The 24,073-nt window shown below is 38.4% G+C and overlaps 1 protein-coding gene across 1 annotated transcript; it reads right to left on the bottom strand.

The window, feature by feature from the left end:
- Nucleotides 1-4,080: 4,080 nt before the first annotated feature.
- LOC117248568 (transmembrane protein 41A-B-like) lies at nucleotides 4,081-21,056 on the bottom strand. Its single transcript, XM_078160805.1, has 5 exons — nucleotides 20,626-21,056; nucleotides 10,597-10,747; nucleotides 10,323-10,484; nucleotides 8,396-8,534; nucleotides 4,081-8,297 (listed from the first exon to the last, which is right to left on the bottom strand). The coding sequence occupies exons 1-5, from the start codon at nucleotides 20,763-20,765 to the stop codon at nucleotides 8,062-8,064; spliced, it is 828 nt and encodes a 275-aa protein (XP_078016931.1). The 5' UTR covers nucleotides 20,766-21,056; the 3' UTR covers nucleotides 4,081-8,061.
- Nucleotides 21,057-24,073: the final 3,017 nt, after the last annotated feature.

Below are 24,073 nucleotides of genomic sequence, written 5' to 3' on the forward strand. Positions count from 1 at the left end.
CACATTTTGGACGACATGCTATACTATGACGTTTTTATCACATTTTGGACGACATACTATACTATGACGTTTTTATCACATTTTTGACTGCATACTATACTATGACGTTTTTATCACATTTTTGACGACATACTATACTATGACGTTTTTATCACATTTTGGACGACATGCTATACTATGACGTTTTTATCACATTTTTGACTGCATACTATACTATGACGTTTTATCACATTTTTGACGACATGCTATACTATGACGTTTTTATCACATTTTGGACGACATACTATACTATGACGTTTTATCACATTTTTGACTGCATACTATACTATGATGTTTTCATCACATTTTGGGCGACATGCTATACTATGACGTTTTTATCACATTTTGGATGACATGCTATACTATGACGTTTTTATCACATTTTGGACGACATACTATACTATGACGTTTTCATCACATTTTGGACGACATTCTATACTATGACGTTTTTATCACATTTTTGACGACATACTATACTATGACGTTTTCATCACATTTTGGACGACATGCTATACTATGACGTTTTTATCACATTTTGGACGACATACTATACTATAATGTTTTTATCACATTTTGGACGACATACTATACTATGACGTTTTTATCACATTTTGGATGACATACTATACTATGACGTTTTCATCACATTTTGGACGACATGCTATACTATGATGTTTTTATCACATTTTGGACGACATACTATACGATAATGTTTTTATCACATTTTGGACGACATACTATACTATGACGTTTTCATCACATTTTTGACTGCATACTATACTATGACGTTTTATCACATTTTTGACGACATACTATACTATGACGTTTTATCACATTTTTGACTGCATACTATACTATGACGTTTTTATCACATTTTGGACGACATACTATACTATGACGTTTTTATCACATTTTTGACTGCATACTATACTATGACGTTTTATCACATTTTTGACGACATACTATACTATGACGTTTTTATCACATTTTTGACGACATGCTATACTATGACGTTTTTATCACATTTTTGACTGCATACTATACTATGACGTTTTATCACATTTTTGACGACATACTATACTATGACGTTTTTATCACATTTTGGACGACATACTATACTATGACGTTTTTATCACATTTTTGACTGCATACTATACTATGATGTTTTATCACATTTTGGACGACATACTATACTATGATGTTTTCATCACATTTTGGACGACATACTATACTATGACGTTTTTATCACATTTTTGACTGCATACTATACTATGACGTTTTATCACATTTTTGACGACATACTACACTATGACGTTTTTATCACATTTTGGACGACATACTATACTATGACGTTTTCATCACATTTTGGACGACATGCTATACTATGACGTTTTTATCACATTTTGGACGACATACTATACTATGACGTTTTTATCACATTTTGGACGACATACTATACTATGACGTTTTTATCACATTTTTGACTGCATACTATACTATGACGTTTTATCACATTTTGGACGACATGCTATACTATGACGTTTTTATCACATTTTTGACGGCATACTATACTATGACGTTTTTATCACATTTTGGACGGCATACTATACTATGACGTTTTTATCACATTTTGGACGACATGCTATACTATGACGTTTTTATCACATTTTGGACGACATGCTATACTATGACGTTTTTATCACATTTTTGACGGCATACTATACTATGACGTTTTTATCACATTTTGGACGACATGCTATACCATGACGTTTTATCACATTTTTGACGACATACTATACTATGACGTTTTTATCACATTTTTGACGACATACTATACTATGACGTTTTTATCACATTTTGGACGACATGCTATACTATGACATTTTTACCACATTTTTGACTGCATACTATACTATGACGTTTTATCACATTTTTGACAACATACTATACTATGACGTTTTTATCACATTTTTGACTGCATACTATACTATGACGTTTTATCACATTTTGGACGACATACTATACTATGATGTTTTCATCACATTTTGGACGACATGCTATACTATGACATTTTTACCACATTTTTGACTGCATACTATACTATGACGTTTTATCACATTTTTGACGACATACTATACTATGACGTTTTATCACATTTTGGACGACATACTATACTATGACGTTTTTATCACATTTTGGATGACAATGTGATGACGTTTTCATCACATTTTGGACGACATGCTATACTATGATGTTTTTATCACATTTTGGACGACATACTATACGATAATGTTTTTATCACATTTTGGACGACATACTATACTATGACGTTTTCATCACATTTTTGACTGCATACTATACTATGACGTTTTATCACATTTTTGACGACATACTATACTATGACGTTTTATCACATTTTTGACTGCATACTATACTATGACGTTTTTATCACATTTTTGACGACATACTATACTATGACGTTTTTATCACATTTTTGACTGCATACTATACTATGACGTTTTATCACATTTTTGACGACATACTATACTATGACGTTTTTATCACATTTTTGACGACATGCTATACTATGACGTTTTTATCACATTTTTGACTGCATACTATACTATGACGTTTTATCACATTTTTGACGACATACTATACTATGACGTTTTTATCACATTTTGGACGACATACTATACTATGACGTTTTTATCACATTTTTGACTGCATACTATACTATGATGTTTTATCACATTTTGGACGACATACTATACTATGATGTTTTCATCACATTTTGGACGACATACTATACTATGACGTTTTTATCACATTTTTGACTGCATACTATACTATGACGTTTTATCACATTTTTGACGACATACTACACTATGACGTTTTTATCACATTTTGGACGACATACTATACTATGACGTTTTCATCACATTTTGGACGACATGCTATACTATGACGTTTTTATCACATTTTTGACTGCATACTATACTATGACGTTTTTATCACATTTTGGACGACATACTATACTATGACGTTTTTATCACATTTTTGACGGCATACTATACTATGACGTTTTTATCACATTTTGGACGACATGCTATACTATGACATTTTTACCACATTTTTGACTGCATACTATACTATGACGTTTTATCACATTTTTGACAACATACTATACTATGACGTTTTTATCACATTTTTGACTGCATACTATACTATGACGTTTTATCACATTTTGGACGACATACTATACTATGATGTTTTCATCACATTTTGGACGACATGCTATACTATGACGTTTTTATCACATTTTGGACGACATGCTATACTATGACGTTTTTATCACATTTTGGACGACATGCTATACCATGACGTTTTATCACATTTTTGACGACATACTATACTATGACGTTTTTATCACATTTTTGACGACATACTATACTATGACGTTTTCATCACATTTTGGACGACATGCTATACTATGACATTTTTACCACATTTTTGACTGCATACTATACTATGACGTTTTATCACATTTTTGACAACATACTATACTATGACGTTTTTATCACATTTTTGACTGCATACTATACTATGACGTTTTATCACATTTTGGACGACATACTATACTATGATGTTTTCATCACATTTTGGACGACATGCTATACTATGACGTTTTTATCACATTTTGGACGACATGCTATACTATGACGTTTTTATCACATTTTGGACGACATGCTATACTATGACGTTTTCATCACATTTTTGACGACATGCTATACTATGACGTTTTTTCATGATTTTTGACGGCATACTATACTATGACGTTTCATCACATTTTGGACAACATAACTTATTAGGACGTTTTTATCACATTTTTGACGACATACTATACCCTGACATTTTCACAACGTTACTTATTCATGTTTTCATCAGCAGTTACAAAGTGGCACAGTGATGTAGACTAATGTACTCTTATGACAGCACTGTCATGTGAATGTACGTTCATCACTAACAGACACACACAAATTATTTCAGTGTTTTTTTAATGGTACAACCAAATTACAGCATTATTCAATTCATCCATCCATCAGCTTTGCTGGCTGGCTGGGTGGATGGATGGATACTTTATTAATCCTGAGGGAAATTAAGACATCCAGCACCTTATTACACAACACATACAAAAACACATATACACATATGGATAGAGGATGTACCGTAAAACTTAAAAGCCTACTCCCAATAAAACGTCCAGTCTCTTTTACTAGCCCAGTGTGGCTACACATTTTGACAAAGAAAGGCCTGTCTCAATTAGAGGCCTGGTCTGGTTGCCTGGCTGACCATCTTGTTGGCTACCAGCTTGAGCTCACGTTAGTTAGCTGTTTAGATCACACATAAATATAAGTACTCAAACTTTTGTTCAGCTCAGTTCATTTCATTTTACTAAAACCATGAGCAGCAGAGAAGACTGTAATTTATTCAGATTAACTGGCGCAATGATCTTTGCTGAGCAACAGTTTTGTGTGAAAGGAATTAAAGGCCTGTCCCAAATATAGGCCTGTTCAGTTTAGTAATTTAAGCAAATAATAGCTCGGGCTATTAATTTTTTTAAAAGTTTTACGTTAAGTGTAAGAATAAAAATATAAGAATAAAAACCCACAGCAGTCAAATGATCACCTCGTCCCAGGACAACTACAGAGAGCTTTTACTACAGTAGATACGATGGTAGAGCAGATTTAGGTGGTTGTCAGTGCAGGTGTTGCAGCGTAAGGTGATTAATTAAAGTGTCAGAGCAGTGCAGGAGTAATAAATAAATACTTTGCTATGGATAATATAAACGCAGTCGAAGATAAATGGATCTAGAGAAATCAGTGCAAATACATTTTGTTGTTTTTGTTTTTTTCTTTGAAGAGTGAAGAGTACAAACTGTGTTAAATTAAACTGGGTCAGCCTAAATTTGTGCCACCACAGCAGCTCTGGCTACTCTGGTGTCTTGCCGTAGTTTGAAGGGTGAAAGTTTCACTGTGTCCCTTTGGCAAAGGGCGGCCCTGGTCCTCTGGGGCCCGTCCCTCAGGGTGTAAGGCGTGGCTGCAGAGGGGGCAGAGGTGAGGCAGTGGAAGATTCAGATCTCAAGGTGTTGACACGCTGAAGCTGAACTCTTCCTCTACAGTGGCCTGAAGACTGCCCTCTGATTCACCTGTGGCCAGGAAGGAGTCACTGTAGGATGGGTGCAGCACATGATCGTGATGATGATGGCAAATCAGTCAAGTTGTGGGGAAACTCACTTTTGTTCAATTCGTATGGATCACATTCAACATGGCTTACCTGCTTCATCCAGCTCTGTTGTGTTGCTGCTTTCCTGTATGTCTATTTCACACAGTGTACAGATTCATCACTTCCTGCACTCTGTCTGAATTTTGCCCGTCATAATAGTCACATGATCGCAAACAAGCATTTGTTTCAGACTGAAATTAAAAAGATGCAACATTCAGCAGAAATTACAGATTTTTTTATTTCATTACACCCCCCCTCCCCCAAAAAAAAAACTGCTTTGTGCACATGTTGGGTAAAATTAAACAAAAAAAAAACAAAAGAAAGAAAAGATTTTTAAAGATCTCGTCTCCCCTGAGCAGATTTGTCACTTTTTTTTTCTTAAACTTTTTTGGTCAAAGAGGAGAACAAAAATCCTGACATCAACACAAGGCCTTTAAAACCTAAAGCAACGTTTTCACAAACAAAAAATCTTTTTTTTACTTGCTCTGGTAAGACTGCCTCTGGACTGTGATGATCAAAAAAACTCTTGCACTTATTAATTTTTTGGCACTTTGCGTGTTCGTGATGTTCATGAAAGTCAACAGTGGAACCACCAAACTCAGAGCCACAGTTTCTAAAAATTAAAAAACAAAATGTGACACCACTGTAAAAATCCAGGACTTCACTCCACTGTCAGGCTACAATATGTGATGTGATATCCAAAATACTACGTATCAAGTTCATCAGAAACACCTCTGAATGAAACAGTGAATGACTCAGACCATCAGTGGAACCTGAATTTAGAGCAAACCACTAAGTTTTTATGTTTTTGATGAGAAGCTACAGTTTAAGACTATCCTCTACAGAGTCTCTGCAAAATACTGATTCAAAAAAAAAAAAAATACGATTTCAAACTGAAACAGTGAATCAGTTACACTGACAGAAACAGATATAAAGTGCATCAGCACGCTCAGTTAAAGGCCACAAAATTCACAGCAGCACGAGCAGCGATCGTCTCATCAGTATCCAAATGTAACACTCATGCAGAGTAACTTAATTTTTCCTTTGGGAGGTGAAAGGATCAGCTTCAGTTTGGGAGGCACGATAATATCGGCACGTCATCAGTATCAGCTGATATTGGCTTTAAAACCAACTCTCAGAATCAGCAAACATGGTTTTCTTGTTTTGCACAATGGATGAATATTACATACTGTGATGGCTTTTATATAAGTTCAGAATGAGCCGCCCACAGACGCCATAGCAGGAGATGTGATCAGCTCGCTGTCTTTGGTTTAATACTCACTTTGATCCAGTTGCTTCGGTTGGTTTAAGAGCTGATTGATTTGCAGGATGACGCTATGTCATTTTTAAGAACCAGCTATCATCCATATTGATTCATCACGACACCCTGAGCCTCGTCATATTTGTCTTTTGATAAAAGTTTTATTTGTATGTCCTCAACGTCAACTTTCCGTGTGGTATCCATAACAATATTGAATATCAATATTTTTCGGGATGCACCATAATGGATTTTTTTTTTTGCTGATATCCAATATGCCAACATATAACAACTTATATGGCCAATAACCAATATCAATATATTGGCTTTTTTGGTGATGATCAAGTCTCTTCTGTTGGGGATTTTTTTTTTCTTCATGAGTGTATGACAGGTGCTATAAATACAGTTTGATTTGATTTGCAAACATCGTATCATGCATGCTCTCATCATCACCAGCAGATGGAGACATGAAATACTGTTCACGTATGTAATATTCATTCATTGTGCAAAATAAGAAAAAGCACGTTGGCTGATTGTGACAGTTCACTTTAAAGCTGATGCCAACTACGTGCTGATATTACTGTGTATCACAGTCCAGTATCATGACACACCACCATGCATGTGAACATCCAACAGCATCTACACTGTAAAACCTGTTCAGTGATGAGGTGAGGTCATAAACTGACTCGTCTGTTTGCAGACCTGCAGAGGCCGACTGTAAAATCCAAGCGAATGAGTTGAGAGACTGTGTTGAGGCCGTGATGAGAGGATCACAGCTGACGTGCACAGAGCTCTAAAACCCATCTGTGAATACAGCGACAGCTACATTAAGACATGTTGAACCACATGGAGACAATCTTGAGACATTTAGAAGTCCAAATGTGCTAAAACATTTCTTGTCCATGCAATTCCTGGAACTGTAACAGCAGCAAAGTGAGTAAACATACGTGAGGAGAAGAGACATTATTGTGTAGCTGGTTGTCTGATCTCCGTGCTCTAAGTATATCCAGTGGGTTTAAGAACACATTTGTCCACAGCAGGGTCAGTGGAGCTTCCTGTGCAGCTCTACACTGTGTTTAGTGCACAGAGCAAATTACTTTTAAGGCTCTAGTAATATTGTGGCACAATGGAAACACACTGGACAGAAGGTCCAAATTTACAACTGCAGTCACAGTGGACTGAGCAAGAAATGCAGAAGTGTATTCAGTCAATTATGTCCAATCATCTCCTAAGCGTTGGCTCTGTGTGTGTTGGCACTGAGAGATCTCTGGGAAACTGAAACCTGGCGTAACACGACCTGAAGACGTTTCCAAACTTTCACAGCAGATCATACTTTAAGTATGACGAGCCTTTGCTGTGACCTTCCAGAAATCACAAGGCTGAAGTGCACAAAAGGTCACATGCCTCCCCGTGCAGAGAGGTCTCTTCAGTTTGTGTTTGGGAATCCCAAACCTGTCGATTCCTCTTTTACCCCAGAATCATCGTCTCTTCCGTTCCTGCTTGACGTCAGCCTGGCTGGGTCCGTTACTTTCCATGCCGTTCATCTTGAGGTGGGTTTTGCTGTAGTGTTTGATCAGCGCTCCGGGGAGCAGAGCCACGAGAGCGATGGCCAGGAGCTGAGCCAGCGTCCCCCAGGAGAAGATATCATCCATGGAGGAGATCTCTGAGAGCATGGAGCCCGTACGGACGCAGATGAAGTTGTAGGGGATCAAACCTGGAGGAGAAAGCAGCAGCTGAGTCATCACTGTTTGTGTTGCATGTGTGTGTGTTTCATCTGTGTGTGTGTGTGTGTGTGTGTGCGTGCAGTCTCACCTATGAACACAGAGAAGAAGAAAATGGGCAAAGGGATGTTGAGGAGGGGACAGGTGATGTTAAGGAACCAGTTTGGAGTCATAGGGAAGAAGCGAAGGAAAAGGAGGAAGAAGAACAAACTGCTGCGATTTTCTTCAGCCTGACAGAGGAGGAAGAGGGAGGAAGATGAGACGAGAGGACAAAGATGAGGAGAGAAAAAGTAGATGAAAGCAGTCACAGAGCGTCTCCACGTTCCTGAGAGAGGAACAGACTAAACTGCATACAAGTAGAACAAAAACCCCTCTATTACATATTGTTCATTATCATAAGTCCGTGCTGCAAAACGCAAAAACAAAAATCACCTCCAACTGTCAAACTTACACTAATAACCTTTTTCCGCTTTTGACCGCGGCGAGTCAAACCACGCTGTGCCAATTAGTCTTTCCATTATCAGTTAGGACGCACCGATCTCCTCCAGAGATGGACCATCTCTAGAGTGGAGCCAAAAGCGCTCTAGACCGCCTCCGAGCAGGTAGCAAGGCCGTCTCGCCGATCGCAGCCACCCCCAACGACCTCCCTTCTCCCCCTCGAACAAGCCGGGTGTGTTGCGAGACTCTCCTCGCCTCTGTCTGCAGGGGAGGAGAGTCAGTTTACTGTTTCATGTTCGCTATCAGCCGCACAGCAGTCTGTAAAGTTCCTGCTGATGAAAACTCAACATTTCCTTTATTTTGCTGCTTCACAATAAAAGCTTTGACACAACAAAAGAACAGGAGACTTTTCTTGTAAAGACTCTACAGGAAATGTGTTTAGCGCTGAATTAGCGGGACTGTTAGCGGATTTTCTTCAATAACACAAGTCTCCTAATCTGCAGCAGGGAGGTTTATTGTGTCAGTCTGACTAAAACTGGGCTTTAAAATCCCTGTAAACATGTTAGTGTGACTGAAATGGTCCTAATCAGACCCAATCTGGCCGAGGCGCTCTGAGCATGCTCCACAGTTTCCGCCCCGGGCTTTGACCCGGAAGTCCAATAGCATTAAATGTGTAAGAGAAGAAGAAGCCGGTAACAACATGGAGAAATCTACATCCAGAGCCGTGACTTTTTGGACGGAGCAGGAGACACAGGTCATGATGTGTCAGCTGAGAGAGTTAAATATTTTAACATACATGTTTGGAAGGAAAACACGGGATGGTGACCTGTTCAAAAAAGTAACTGAACAGCTGGACGACACGCGACTGTTTGGTCTGTGATGTTAAAGGTCTGACACTAATGTAACAGACTCTTCTATATTGTATGTCCCTCTTGAGTTGCCGTAGGGCAGAAAAAAGCTTTGGGGTGACATTCTGCTGTTTTAAGGGACTCATGCAAGTGTGAGAGTTTTTGTGTGAAGAAAAATAAATGGGCAGCTGTTGGTGGAGCTGTTACACCGTCTTCTGTCACGTTTATTGTTTAATTAATTATTCAGGTAGTGAGCCCAGGACACTCAGCTGCACGCTGATATGACTTTGTACAAAATTTATAATTAGTAGTTTTTCCAGTTATTTAATTTACTGTATATTACTGATTACTGACTGTATGATCTGTGAACACATCACTGCTTGTTTATAACTGTGTCTTCAGTCCTTCAGTGCTCTGAAAGGCGCCTCAGATAAAATGCATTATTATTTTTATTGTTATTATTATCAACACGGAGTCCGTGGACAGGTGCTGACATAAACTGCTTCCTGGCTACATCGCGACTTGACAGTGTGATTATTGAGAGGGCGAAAAGATGAACCTGCCTCCACATTGGAAACCTGCGTCAACAACACCTTCGTTGCAAACACTGCAGATATGCTGGTGATGTCTGGACACAGATCTGATCAGACAGTCTGTCTTAAAGATCTGATCTGAAAAACACATCTGCAGTGTGAGCGCAGCCTCAGTTGTTCAGCGGGTGGAGACGCCTACCTTGCTCTGCAGCAGCGCCACCTTCTCCGGGAAGAGCTGAACCACGTGCTGCTTTCCAAACGTCGAGGAGAGCAGGAAGCAGAACATGGAGCCAAACGCAGAGAGCATGCAGGCCAACAGCAGACCCTCCCAGGGCCCGAAGATCGCACCAGCTAACATGTTCTGAAGGAGGGAGGGAGGGACGCACTAAAGTTATTTGTGTCAAACTCTTTGTGTGAAACCAGCGTTAGTATCTTCAGGTTCTGTCAGGATCATTTAATCGTGTGAGTCTCACCAGGAAGGAGGAGCCAGGTATGGCGAAGGACTGTTTGTAGAGGTAGGCGCTGCAGTACAGCAGCAGGACGAAGCCGTAATGTTCTCTTTTATAAAACCTGAGCGTGTCTGCGAGGTCCCGCAGCTCGTCCAGGTCCGACGGGAACTTCAGCCTGGATGGAAAAACACAGCATAACAAAACTTGGTAGCTTCTGATCTTTCAGCTGATTCTTTTGCCTTGAGAAGCCGTCACACCTCAGTCTGTGGTGACTAATGCTCATTTGCTGTTTTGTGTTATAATGTACTTTGTGTTCTGTCGTCTTTCAGACGACCTGCTTCACCTGCTTCTCCTTCGGTCATTGATTTCCTACATTTCCCAGAGTGTCCCAGCCTTCTGTTACAGCCCGACCAATACTGGACTTTTGAGTTTTATACTGAAATAAACACTTTGGAGTAACAATATATCAGCCAATAGTCTTTAGAGTACGAACAGACTTCAAACTGTATTTTGCATCTCTGTCTCATTCTGCCTCTGTGTCCCCTCTCCAACCAGAAACCATTAAAGCCATTAACTGCCATCCCCAACCTGTCCACCAGACGCCCTCACACTTTGTCACCTGACTACCTCATTCCCCTGCTCACCTGTTCCCACCAGCCTTTCTACAGTATAACCGGACCCTACCCACTCCCACTCCATCTCGGAGTGTCACTCCATTTGTAGTCACCTTAACAGCTAAATGAGGCTCCCTACATCAGGGTGTAGGCTGTAAACACAGTGGCAAGCTCTGGGACACACTTAGATCTCTGCAGCAGACAAAGGAGCTGCCCTTATATTTGGGAACCATGGAATAAAATGACTCCCATTTTCTGTTTTTATATGTTTTTATATCACTTTCATTGGATTCATGCTGCTGGTTAACACTATTTTGGCAGCATATATTATCCCTCTGCTGCTAACAAACAAATGAAACAAATAAATAAACAAATACATAAAAGGGAATAAAACTTTGTTGATTGGTGACATTTCTTGTCTTTCACTCTTGTAAACATCTTGTTTTTCAGTCTGATGTTTATGAGCTGCTCAGTTTTGCAACAGTTCCTGTTACTTTTTATTGTAAAATAAACAACTATCATTTCACAGAGACTGGAGGGGTGTATGTTTGATCCCAAATACAATGTAGCATTTAAGATGTTAACATCTGTATGACAATATTAAATGTCTATCTTAGTTGGAACAGTTCACACTCTGCAGGATAGTCGCACAGCACTTTATTTGTACAGAGCTTCTTCCATGACGAACACAGTTCGGTCAGTGAGTTGGCATCGACACAGTCTCACTGTTGCAGGGTTTTATAACTCACTTCCACTCCTCACTAGTTGGTTTGGGACAGCACTTAATGTGGTGGAGCCTCCGTGTGAACGCAGAGACAGAGTGGAAGTGGATAGGGAGAGGGTGTAGGAGGCGGTTTGGGAAAGGCTCTCTCATTACAAACACCAGCACAGATTGAACTTGAGAGTAGGTTCATCCTGGTAGCCATGTTCTTTGTACTTTGGTTTTCAAGCCAGCTGAATCTGAACCTGGCTGAGATTCTGCCCCTTTACCTGGATCAGAACCTGCAGGAACGAGTCCTAAAACCCACAAATGAGTCGCCATGTTTGCACTTCCTGTTCCCTCGCCTCAGAGTCAACAGGTTTCTGGTGAGATGTCTGAAATAAGGTCTGTCTGTCAACACAAGCTGAAGAGACTTTCATCTTTTTTCCACAACATAAAATACGTTAGAAAATACCTCACTCATTTATTTAGAAGCTTTTATGTGTCTTTAAATAGACGGTTGCTAACAAGTGGCTAAATGAGACTAAATGATACTACAGAACATCATCACACTGAACACGACTTTGCAGCCTTGTTGTGGTGGAGACGTTAAAGTCATGTGGCCATGGTGTAGTTTGTTATTAGCCTAATGTTAGTTTTTTACTTCTGGTGACCACAGGAGGAGGAGGAGGAGGAGGGTAATAGGATACATTTGATTGAAGACAGAAATAGTGTTGCTGCCTGCAGACATGAGCAGAGGGTATGAAGACACACACTCACACACACACACACACACACACACACACTCACACACACACACACACACACACACACACACACACCAAAATCCCCCAGCTGAAACTCAAGACTTCCTCGACCACCTGCTCCAACGTTCAGCATTCCTCCCTCCTACTGGTCAGTGGGCGAACATTCTGTTCGGTCATTGGTCCGCAGGCTGATGATGCGTCAGCGCTCAGATACATGGAGCTGAGTGAACGTGTGTGCGGTGTTTAAGGAAATGTGTCATCGTGGGCACTTTTAATTTGAGAAACAGTCTGAGTGTGCACACGTGTTCATGTTCAAACTCTCAAGTCTTCATCACAGAGAAGAAGTGCGATGATGCTGACGCTGGATTGTGTCAGGTTTAATGCTGAGACAGTTTTTAAAGCAACTGTGGCTGCAGCTCATGATTGTTTTCACTGTCAGTTCATCTCTAAGTCACTGTTTGCTTCATTAATGAACTGTAAAATAGTGAAACCACAATCTCCCACAGCCCAAGATGACGTCTTGGTGCTTCCACCCAGCGGTCCTAACGATAAAGACATTTAAATTACAGAGATATAAAACAGAGAAACAGCAAATCCTCACATCTGAGAAGCTGCAGCCAACAGATATCTGTTACTGTGAATACGTATTTGTAATTTTAATTTTCTCCTGTTTTTGTTGAAGTATTTTGACCAAGTTCATTTGGTTTCAAACCTGCTTAACCCTTTAAACCTGACAGCAAACTGGCTTGATTGCTTTAAAAAAAATGTGAAGTAGACAGTGAGCAGCACAAGAAGAAATGAGTAGAATGAGGTCATTAAAACAAGAAAATCAGTTTAAAAAAAGGTAAAGTTAAAAACAAACAAACGAGGAAATGACCTGCAAAGAGTGCTTAAAATGTAGAATAATTCTGTAACATAACTTTAAACTAATATAAAATAAAATAAAAAATAAAATAACAATAATTGTAATTAATAAAGTTCCCCCTAGCTTTTTCCTTTTAAAAATAAATCAGTCCAAATCTATTCATTTTTTTTGCAATTTGTGGGACATTTCTTGCCAAGTTGCTCATTGTCTTTTTAAGGAATCGCACCAGTTTGCTCAGGGACTGCACAAAGGTTGAAATACTTGCGAAAGGCGTCTGAAAGCAGCACACGAAAAGTGATGTCACTCCAGGTTTCAAAGGGTTAAAGCGACTACAAGCAGCTTTCATTTAGCGTTGATTTTGGCGGCCCCTGTGGACAAAAGAGGTAGTGTTTCCACGAGCGCCACCGCCTCATGTCGTAAAGACATTAATCTGGCTTGTGTGCATTTATTCTTGGAGCGAGGAAAAGAAAGATGCAACTTACTTTTAATCTGATTTTTCTGTTTTTAAACACAGCTGTCTGCAGGTTGAACAGAAATGAGGTGATAGAATGACGGCGTTTCAGCCACCAAAGTAAATTCATTAATCGATGTAAACCATGTGTCATAATTTGTATCCTAAATAAAATACACATATTATGCACGTCTGGGAGGAAGAAGACTTCAAATCCTGCATACTGTACACTGACGTCCAGTCGCCAGAAGAAAATATTGTAAATGTATGTTTCTGCAAACCACAAATATGTTACATTTGTACATTTCATATGGATCACATCAACGTCTCATGGTGTGTCACCTGGGTGAAACATCTGCCGAGCAGCAGACCACTGCTGGAGACAAACAAGAAGAGCTGCTGTGTCTCCAGCTGCTTTTCAGCCCTCAGACAGGGGTGGTTGTCCTGCCACCACAATGTCCCCGAAAACCAGGTACATTAAGCTGAAATGTCATCTTTTCCAAACCATAACCAAGTGGATTTTGTGCCTGAACTGAACACATTACCCACAGCACTGTTCAAACGTAAAGAAATGTCAAGTTTTAATGTTTCATTACATTACAACGTACAAATGTAACGTATTTGTGGTTTGCAGAAACGTACATTTACAATATTTTCTTCTGGCGACTGGACGTCAGTCCTGCATACAATATGCAGGATCTGAATCCTGAATCAGTCTTCTTCCTCCTAGACATGTCCATAATATGTGTATTTTATTTAGGATACAAATTATGACACATGGTTTACATCGATTAATGAATTTACTTTGGTGGCTGAAACGCAGTCATTATATCACCTCATTTCTGTTCAACCTGCAAAAGAAAAATCAAATTAAAATAAGTTGAGTCTTTCTTTTCCTCGCTCCAAGAATAAATGCACACAAGCCAGATTAACGTCTTTACGACATGAGGCGGTGGCGCTCGTGGAAACACTACCTCTTTTGTCCACAGGGGCCGCTAAAATCAACACTAAATGAAAGCTGCTTGTAGTCGCTTTAAACCTGATTGGTTTGCAGAAACGTATCCTGACGACATTTATTAAGGTTAAAGATGGTTAACTGTGTTTTTGCCCGTGCTCTATCACTGTCTCTTTTAGTTGCTTTTTTTCCTCTATGCTGATCCTGCCGCAGTATCGGTCACAACCACAAAATATAACATCAAAAATAAAATTCTCTAAAGAAAAACCTCCTCCTGCTTCCTTTTGACTGGCTCACATGTTCACTGCCAAACTTTTCCTGGGAAGATGAAGCCTCTTTCTGTCTGTGTGACGTAAATCAGAATCTGACCTGGGACTGTTTCATAACCAGTTAAAAACTCTTTGTAGTTGCTTTAAGAAATAAAAACGGCCACACTGATACCTAGACACACACACACACACACACACACACACACACACTCACAGAAATACACACATATGACTGGGCAGACAGGATGCCAGCAAATGTCATTTCGTTGGTGAACTCATGCCACTACTTGATAAGTAACACTATGATATGAGTAAGTTAAATTTATTGGGCATACACACACACACACACACACACACACACATACACACACACACACACACTCAGGCGGGTCGTGCTCTTGGCTTCAGAGTGTCTTGGTCGGCGTTATTCTATCATCCCAAGACAACCTCACACTTGACTGTCTGGCACATTGCAACATACCAACTACACACACTCACACTTATGGTTAAAAACACACTATGACACACACACACACACACACACACACACACACTCTGAGGAGTAATGCGATCAGTCCGATATGTACTGGGAGGAGAGGAGATGTGCTACACTGACATTATTATTATAATTATTATCTGTGACGATCTGATGATCAACGAGGAGGAAAAGATGGAGTCTGTTTACTTTAGTGTGTAATCAGCTATGAGTGAGAGTCACTGTGTTGTTGTTACCTCAGAATGACACGTTTATATCTCCACAGGTTCTCAAAGTCAAGGACGGGTCCTTACATGTCTGAATGTCAAGGAGGCTACATCACTGAATCCCACCAAAGGACTGCTCCAATGTCAAGGATCTACCGAGGAAAGAGTCCTTCCTTCAGAGGATTTTCAAGGATGCATGCGTGTATCCTCAGCAGGCATTAAGTACCCACAATTCTCTGCCATAATTGAAGGTGAGGCCTCTTCAATATCACACACTTGGGTGCTCGTTATCTTGTTCCTGTGTGTGTTCATCAAAGGAGTCTTGCCTAGCCTCTGTAGGATCCTACCTGGAAGGACTCATCCTACCAAGGAAGCATCCTTGACTTTGAGAAGCACCAGGGTCCAGGAAAAAGTTTCACATTCATGGCTGTGAGCAATTCAGTTTCTGAGACAGCTGATGTTCACTTTACAGTCATGTATGGGGCAACACGTTCTCACTGCGACCTCCTGGTTGTTGACGTTCTGGGACGCCGTGTCAACTTCAGCCTGTTACATGCATTGTCTGTTTTCAAAATACACTTCTGTTTTCACAGGAAATGTACAGTTTGATACAGTCTCTTTCAAAATAAAAGCACTTTCAACAACAAACGCGTGGTTGGATTTCGGAAAAATGAACACGATGAAGGGACGGCTTTTTTTTATCTGTGTCTGATGCCACAAGTCACTGACCAACTGTCAGTAGGCTGTAGGTTTGCATAAAGACAGTAGGGACATGTCCCTAAGAATGTTTTGAGAACAGAATGTCCCAACTAATATTTGATCGAACTTGTTTACATAATCCTCATTCCAACAGTTCTGTGCATGAAAATCTGTGAAAAGTTGATTCAGTTTAGGGACAGTACATTTTATTTCTTAGTACAGGACGATCCTGCATGAAGCCTGATGAGAGGTGTTTACAGTTAGTTTTCCACCTCCGATGAAGAGTGGCACACAGTTGCAAAGAGAGTCCAAAAACTATGATGAAAATCTTTTGTCAACGTTTTTTCCATGACCAAAGCGAGACGATGAGGAGCTAAAAATAGATCTTGATAATAAAAGTTAAGACAAAATCTATGTTTCATTTATGTGGATGAAACGAGATGTGATGAAAATGTTAAAATGTTAAAGCTCAGAACAGCTGTGCTTGTAATTAATCTTTAAATGCTGCATTCAGGCTGGTAAACTCCAGTAAACAACTCGACAACTCACACCAACGGCTGACACTGCTCTGAGCTGTAATTCAGCAGTAAATAATCAGCCGTGTGTGTCTGACTGTGGATGGTGGAGCTGGAGGATAAAAATGACTCAAGACTAAGACTAAATCTCAAATAGCTGCCAAAACTAACACAGCAAAATAAGTTGTGTGTCTGTCAGATGGTCTGAAGGAGATACTGAGATACTGCGATGACATCACGCACAGCATTGGCAGGTAGATGTTTTTCTTTAAACATTACAACCTTATCCCTATTGAATTGTGAGTTTTTTTCTTAATATCGCAACTTTTTCTCAAATATTACTTTATTTTCGACGTCTCAGAGAATGTGGATATGTGGGATATGTTTTAAACATGAACAGAAATTTTGCTGAAACAAATATCAGCTATCAATGTCCATTAAAATGAATGTATCACTGATATGAGCAGGTGCCACGACCACATTTAACAAGGTAATTCCTCAAACAAAAGACACAAATGAGGACTTACACGTTTGCTGACTCAGCATAAATAACATTAAATGAAAGAAGTTGATCTACAGGGAGTACATGTTTTAAAGGAATAGTAAGAATTTATATTCCATTAAAGCCTATTTTTATTGAATGAGATTATTAAATGTTTAAGTTTAATAACTGTCCCTACCTGTGCTCCTGAAGAATATTAAATGTTAAAGTTTAATAACTGCCCCTACCTGTGCTCCTGAAGATTATTAAATGTTAAAGTTTAATAACTGCCCCTACCTGTGCTCCTGAAGATTATTAAATGTTAAAGTTTAATAACTGCCCCTACCTGTGCTCCTTAAGAAGATTATTAAATGTTAAAGTTTAATAAATGTCCCTACCTGTACTCCTGAAGAAGATGATTAAATGTTAAAGTTTAATAAATGTCCCTACCTGTACTCCTGAAGAAGATTATTAAATGTTAAAGTTTAATAAATGTCCCTACCTGTACTCCTGAAGAAGATTATTAAATTTTAAAGTCGAATAACTGTCCCTACCTGTACTCCTGAAGAAGATTATTAAATGTTAAAGTTTAATAAGTGTCCCTACCTGTACTCCTGAAGATTATTAAATGTTAAAGTTTAATAACTGTCCTTACCTGTACTCCTGAAGAAGATTATTAAATATTAAAGTAAGATTACTAAATGTTAAAGTTTAATAACTGCCCCTACCTGTGCTCCTGAAGAAGATTATTAAATGTTAAAGTTTAATAATTGTCCCTACCTGTGCTTCTGAAGATTATTAAATGTTAAAGTTTAATAATTGTCCCTACCTGTGCTCCTGAAGAAGAATATTAAATGTTAAAGTTTAATAACTGCCCCTACCTGTACTCCTGAAGAAGATTATTAAATGTTAAAGATTAATAACTGTGCCTACCTGTGCTCCTGAATAAGATTATTAAATGTTAAAGTTTAATAACTGTCCCTACCTGTACTCCTGAAGAAGAATATTAAATGTTAAAGTTTAATAACTGCCCCTACCTGTACTCCTGAAGAAGATTATTAAATGTTAAAGATTAATAACTGTGCCTACCTGTGCTCCTGAGTAAGATTATTAAATGTTAAAGTTTAATAATTGTCCCTACCTGTGCTTCTGAAGATTATTAAATGTTACAGTTTAATAACTGCCCCTACCTGTACTCCTGAAGAAGATTATTAAATGTTAAAGTTTAATAACTGTCTCTACCTGTGCTCCTGAATAAGATTATTAAATGTTAAAGTTCAATAACTGCCCCTACCTGTACACCTGAAGATTATAAAATGTTAAAGTTTAATAACTGTCCCTACCTGTACTCCTGAATAAGAATGTTAAATGTTAAAGTTTAATACCTGCCCCTACCTGTACTCCTGAAGATTATTAAATGTTAAAGTTTAATAACTGCCCCTACCTGTGCTCCTTACGAAGATTATTAAATGTTAAAGTTTAGTAACTGCCCCTACCTGTACTCCTGAAGAAGATTATAAAATGTTAAAGTTGAATAACTGTCCCTACCTGTACTCCTGAAGAAGATTAGAAAATGTTAAAGTTTAATAACTGCCCCTACCTGTACTCCTGAAGAAGAATATTAAATGTTAAAGTTTAATAACTGTCCCTACCTGTACTCCTGAATAAGAATGTTAAATGTTAAAGTTCAATAACTGCCCCTACCTGTACACCTGAAGATTATAAAATGTTAAAGTTTAATAACTGTCCCTACCTGTACTCCTGAATAAGAATGTTAAATGTTAAAGTTTAATAACTGCACCTACCTGTACTCCTGAAGATTATAAAATGTTAAAGTTCAATAACTGCCCCTATCTGTGCTCCTGAATAAGAATATTAAATGTTACAGTTTAATAACTGTCCCTACCTGTGCTCCTGAAGAAGATTAGAAAATGTTAAAGTTTAATAACTGCCCCTACCTGTACTCCTGAAGAATATTAAATGTTAAAGTTTAATAACTGTCCCTACCTGTACTCCTGAAGAAGAATATTAAATGTTAAAGTTTAATAACTGCCCCTACCTGTACTCCTGAATAAGATTATTAAATGTTAAAGTTCAATAACTGCCCCTACCTGTACACCTGAAGATTATAAAATGTTAAAGTTTAATAAATGTCCCTACCTGTACTCCTGAATAAGAATGTTAAATATTAAAGTTCAATAACTGCCCCTACCTGTGCTCCTGAATAAGAATATTAAATGTTAAAGTTTAATAACTGTCCCTACCTGTACTCCTGAAGAAGAATATTAAATGTTAAAGTTTAATAACTGCCCCTACCTGTACTCCTGAATAAGATTATTAAATGTTAAAGTTCAATAACTGCCCCTACCTGTGCTCCTGAATAAGAATATTAAATGTTACAGTTTAATAACTGTCCCTACCTGTACTCCTGAATAAGAATATTAAATGTTAAAGTTTAATAACTGCCCCTACCTGTACACCTGAAGATTATAAAATGTTAAAGTTTAATAACTGTCCCTACCTGTACTCCTGAATAAGAATATTAAATGTTAAAGTTTAATAACTGCCCCTACCTGTACTCCTGAAGATTATAAAATGTTAAAGTTTAATAACTGCCCCTACCTGTGCTCCTGAATAAGAATATTAAATGTTACAGTTTAATAACTGTCCCTACCTGTACTCCTGAATAAGAATATTAAATGTTAAAGTTTAATAGCTGTCCCTACCTGTACTCCTGAAGATTATAAAATGTTAAAGTTCAATAACTGCCCCTACCTGTGCTCCTGAATAAGAATATTAAATGTTACAGTTTAATAACTGTCCCTACCTGTGCTCCTGAATAAGAATATTAAATGTTAAAGTTTAATAACTGTCCCTACCTGTACTCCTGAATAAGATTATTAAATGTTAAAGTTTAATAACTGTCCCTACCTGTACTCCTGAATAAGAATATTAAATGTTAAAGTTTAATAACTGTCCCTACCTGTACTCCTGAATAAGAATATTAAATGTTAAAGTTTAATAACTGTCCCTACCTGTAGTCGCCGACCGCCTCGTCCTCCCCCTCGGAGCCCGGCTGGACGTGTGTCGGTACCCGGGGAAGGTGTGAGGACAGCAGGTAGAGGTAGACGGTGGCGGCCCCCATGATGGCAGCCAGTCCGGCCAAGGAGCGCATGTTGCTGCCTGCTGACGGCCCGTGTGTTCAGTCTGACCGGAGGAGCGAAGACCCGGCGGAGGAACAATGTCGACGTGTTGTGGTTCAGCTGGACGACACCGAGGGAGGGGGTGTCTGTGACCGGGCAGCAGGCTCCAGATGACGGATGACGGATCACATGGCAGCCGGCGACCAACAACTTGGTTGAGGCCGAGGGGGAAACACACTGATGACATGTGTGTAACCTGAACTCACCAACGCGTCAGACACGTTTCCTGTTTGTGTTTGCTCTGCTTTATCTCCCACAAACTGTCACATCATGTCTTCATTAATTTAATTTACTGAAGACACTGAAGAACAAGTTTCATGTGATTTAAGTCAACTTTGGAGAACAGCTGCAGACTGTGTGGACACCATGAGCCGCCAGGGGGCGACAGGTGTCAATGTGCAGCGGTAATATTTATAGATTTAATCCTCATTATGCAGCACTGCGTTACTGGGAAAATGAAGAAAAAAGAAAACAACTACAAAAAATAAATATAAATATAATAACTATTAAAATATGTACACTTATTATACATACATGCATGCTTTTTATAATACTACTGAATAAATAAAATAAAGGTCTAAAATAAAATAAAATAAAATAAAAATAAAAAAACTACAAAATACAAATAAAAAATATGAATAAAATAATTATTAAAATGTGTACACTTATTATATATATGTTTTTATAATATAACTGAATAAATACATAAAATATTATTAAAAATAAAAGGTCTAAAATAAATGGCAACACATATATTTTTCAAAATTAATCTTGTCTCTTACTTCTAGGCTAAAGACTTTCATTTATATTTCTGGATCTAGATCTTTATTTTGCAGCACTGGGTTACTTGGAAAATTAAAAAAAACAACAACTACGAAATATAAATAAAAAATAAACATAATTATGAAAATATATACATTTATTTTTATATCTATAATGTATAACTAAATAAATAAATAAAACATTGTCAAAGGAATAAATGTCTAAAATAAATGGCAACACATATTTTTGCAAATTAGTAATCTTGTCTTTTACTTCAAGGCTCTAGACTTTCGTTTTATTTTAATGGTTTCTATTTTTTCTTTTTAATTCTTTATTTGATGTATTTACATACAGGCATGTTTTCTGTAGAGGGGCAATAAGGTGATATAAAGTTAAATTAATCTCCAAATACAGTAACATCAGGTAGCAACATGGCGGAGAAGGCTTCAGACATGCCGGCCACTTTATTAGGTACACCTTGCTAGTGCCAGGTTGGACCCCATTACTGCTTATGTTGCTAATTTTCTTTCCAACATCACGGCACATAAATCTACATCAGACTCCATCAGGAGTGACAGTTAGAGAATTCAGTCCATGGTCCAGTTAATCTACTCAGCTGACTACACTTCATCAAAATGAGACCAAGCAGAGGAGCTCGTCTCTGTGTTGTCAGGTCAGCTCTGATCTACAGTACGTTACTGCCTGGTTAAAAGCTCATTAAGCCCCACACACCTGATCCACTGAAACCAAATTATAACTCTGCTGCAAATACATCACTGCAGAGCTGTTAGATTATAAACTGTGTTTGTCTCAGGTGACGTAGCAGCTTGAAGCAGATACACACTGAACATACAGTCAACAAGGTGCTGGAAACATTGCTCAGAGATGTTGGTCCATATTGACATGATGACATCACACAGTTGATCCATGATGAGAATCTCCCGTTCCAGCACATCCCAAAGGTGCTCTATTGGACTGAGATCTGGTGACTGTGGAGGCCATTGGAGTACAGTGAACTCATTGTCATGTTTGAGATGATGTGAGCTTTGTGACATGGTGCGTTATCCTGCTGGAAGTAGCCATCAGAAGATGGGTACACTGTGGTCATAAAGGGATGGACACGCTCAGCAACAATACTCAGGTAGGCTGTGGTGTTTAAACCATGCTCAGTTGGTACTAAGAAAATCTCCCCCACACCATTACACCAGCAGCAGCAGCCTGAAGCGTTGATACAAGGCAGGATGGATCCATGCTTCCATCTGAATGTGGTTTTTCCAATCTTCTATTGTCCAGTTTTGGTGAATTGTAGCCTCAGTTTCCTGTTGTTAGCTGACAGGAGTGGCACCTGGTGTGGTCTTCTGCTGCTGTAGCCCATCTGCTTCAAGGTTGGACAAGGTGTTGTTGCTTCAGAGATGCTCTTCTGCACACCTTGGTTGGAACCAGTGCTTATTTGACTTCCTGTTGCCTTTCTATCATCTTGAACCAGTCTGGCCATTCTCCTCTGACCTCTGGCATCAACAAGGCATTTTGGCTCACTGGATATTTGCTCTTTTTGGGACCATCCTCTGTAAACCCTAGAGATGGTTGTGCCGAAAATCCCAGTAGATCAGCAGTTTCTGAGAAAGGTTGAATCAGCCTGCAAAGAGTCTGCGTCTGATCTCCTGTTGCAAAGTTTATTCAGTCCTCAGGTGTGACGATGTTGCTGTTGAGAGCAGGTTTGACTCACCTGTAGCTGCAGGACTGAACTCCTTCACTCCACATGTTCCTGCTGCTGTCTCTCCTCCTCACAAAGGCACTCCAGGTTTTACTGGACCAAAGATTGAACCATCTGAGCCTGGCACCATCAAACATCTCCACCACTCCTCATTCAAATCTGTCACTCAAATCACTGACGTCAGTGATGACCCTCCAATCTTCTCCGCCATGGCCCCAACCTACCATACAAAAGGTTTTTTTAAGTAGAAGCTATGTGTGCTACTACTAAATAAAATGATACAGATGTAAAATGTATATTCACACTTTTCAATGTGACAGTTATTTTGTTTTGTTTTTTACAGCAAATTTGTTTAAAAAATACACAATAACAAAACAAAATTATATATTTCAAATTAAACACTTTAAAATGAAGGGGTTAAGTATTTAAAATAATACATTAAAATAATCTAATAAAATAATTAAAGGGGACTTCGTGTTAAAATAAATTGATTTTAAAAATGATATATATAATAATGTCTTTTGAATTGAATTAAAGTTAAATGAAGGAAAATTAAATCTCCTTAATTAGTGTATGTTAAATAATCCCTGGCGATTTGTAAGTGAATTAACCAATGATAAACAATTAACATGTGATATATCAGTAAACATAGCTGGCAAATAAATAAATAGAAATACAATAGTATTGAAAAAGGAGAATATTAAAAATATAAAATAAAATACAAAGAGATTAAAATAAAAGGTCTTTATACTTGCAAATATATACACATTAAATAAAATAAAACTATATTATCATATTAATTAT

The sequence above is a fragment of the Epinephelus lanceolatus genome, chromosome 17, assembly GCF_041903045.1.
Source record: "Epinephelus lanceolatus isolate andai-2023 chromosome 17, ASM4190304v1, whole genome shotgun sequence".
NCBI classification, from domain to species: domain Eukaryota; kingdom Metazoa; phylum Chordata; class Actinopteri; order Perciformes; family Serranidae; genus Epinephelus; species Epinephelus lanceolatus.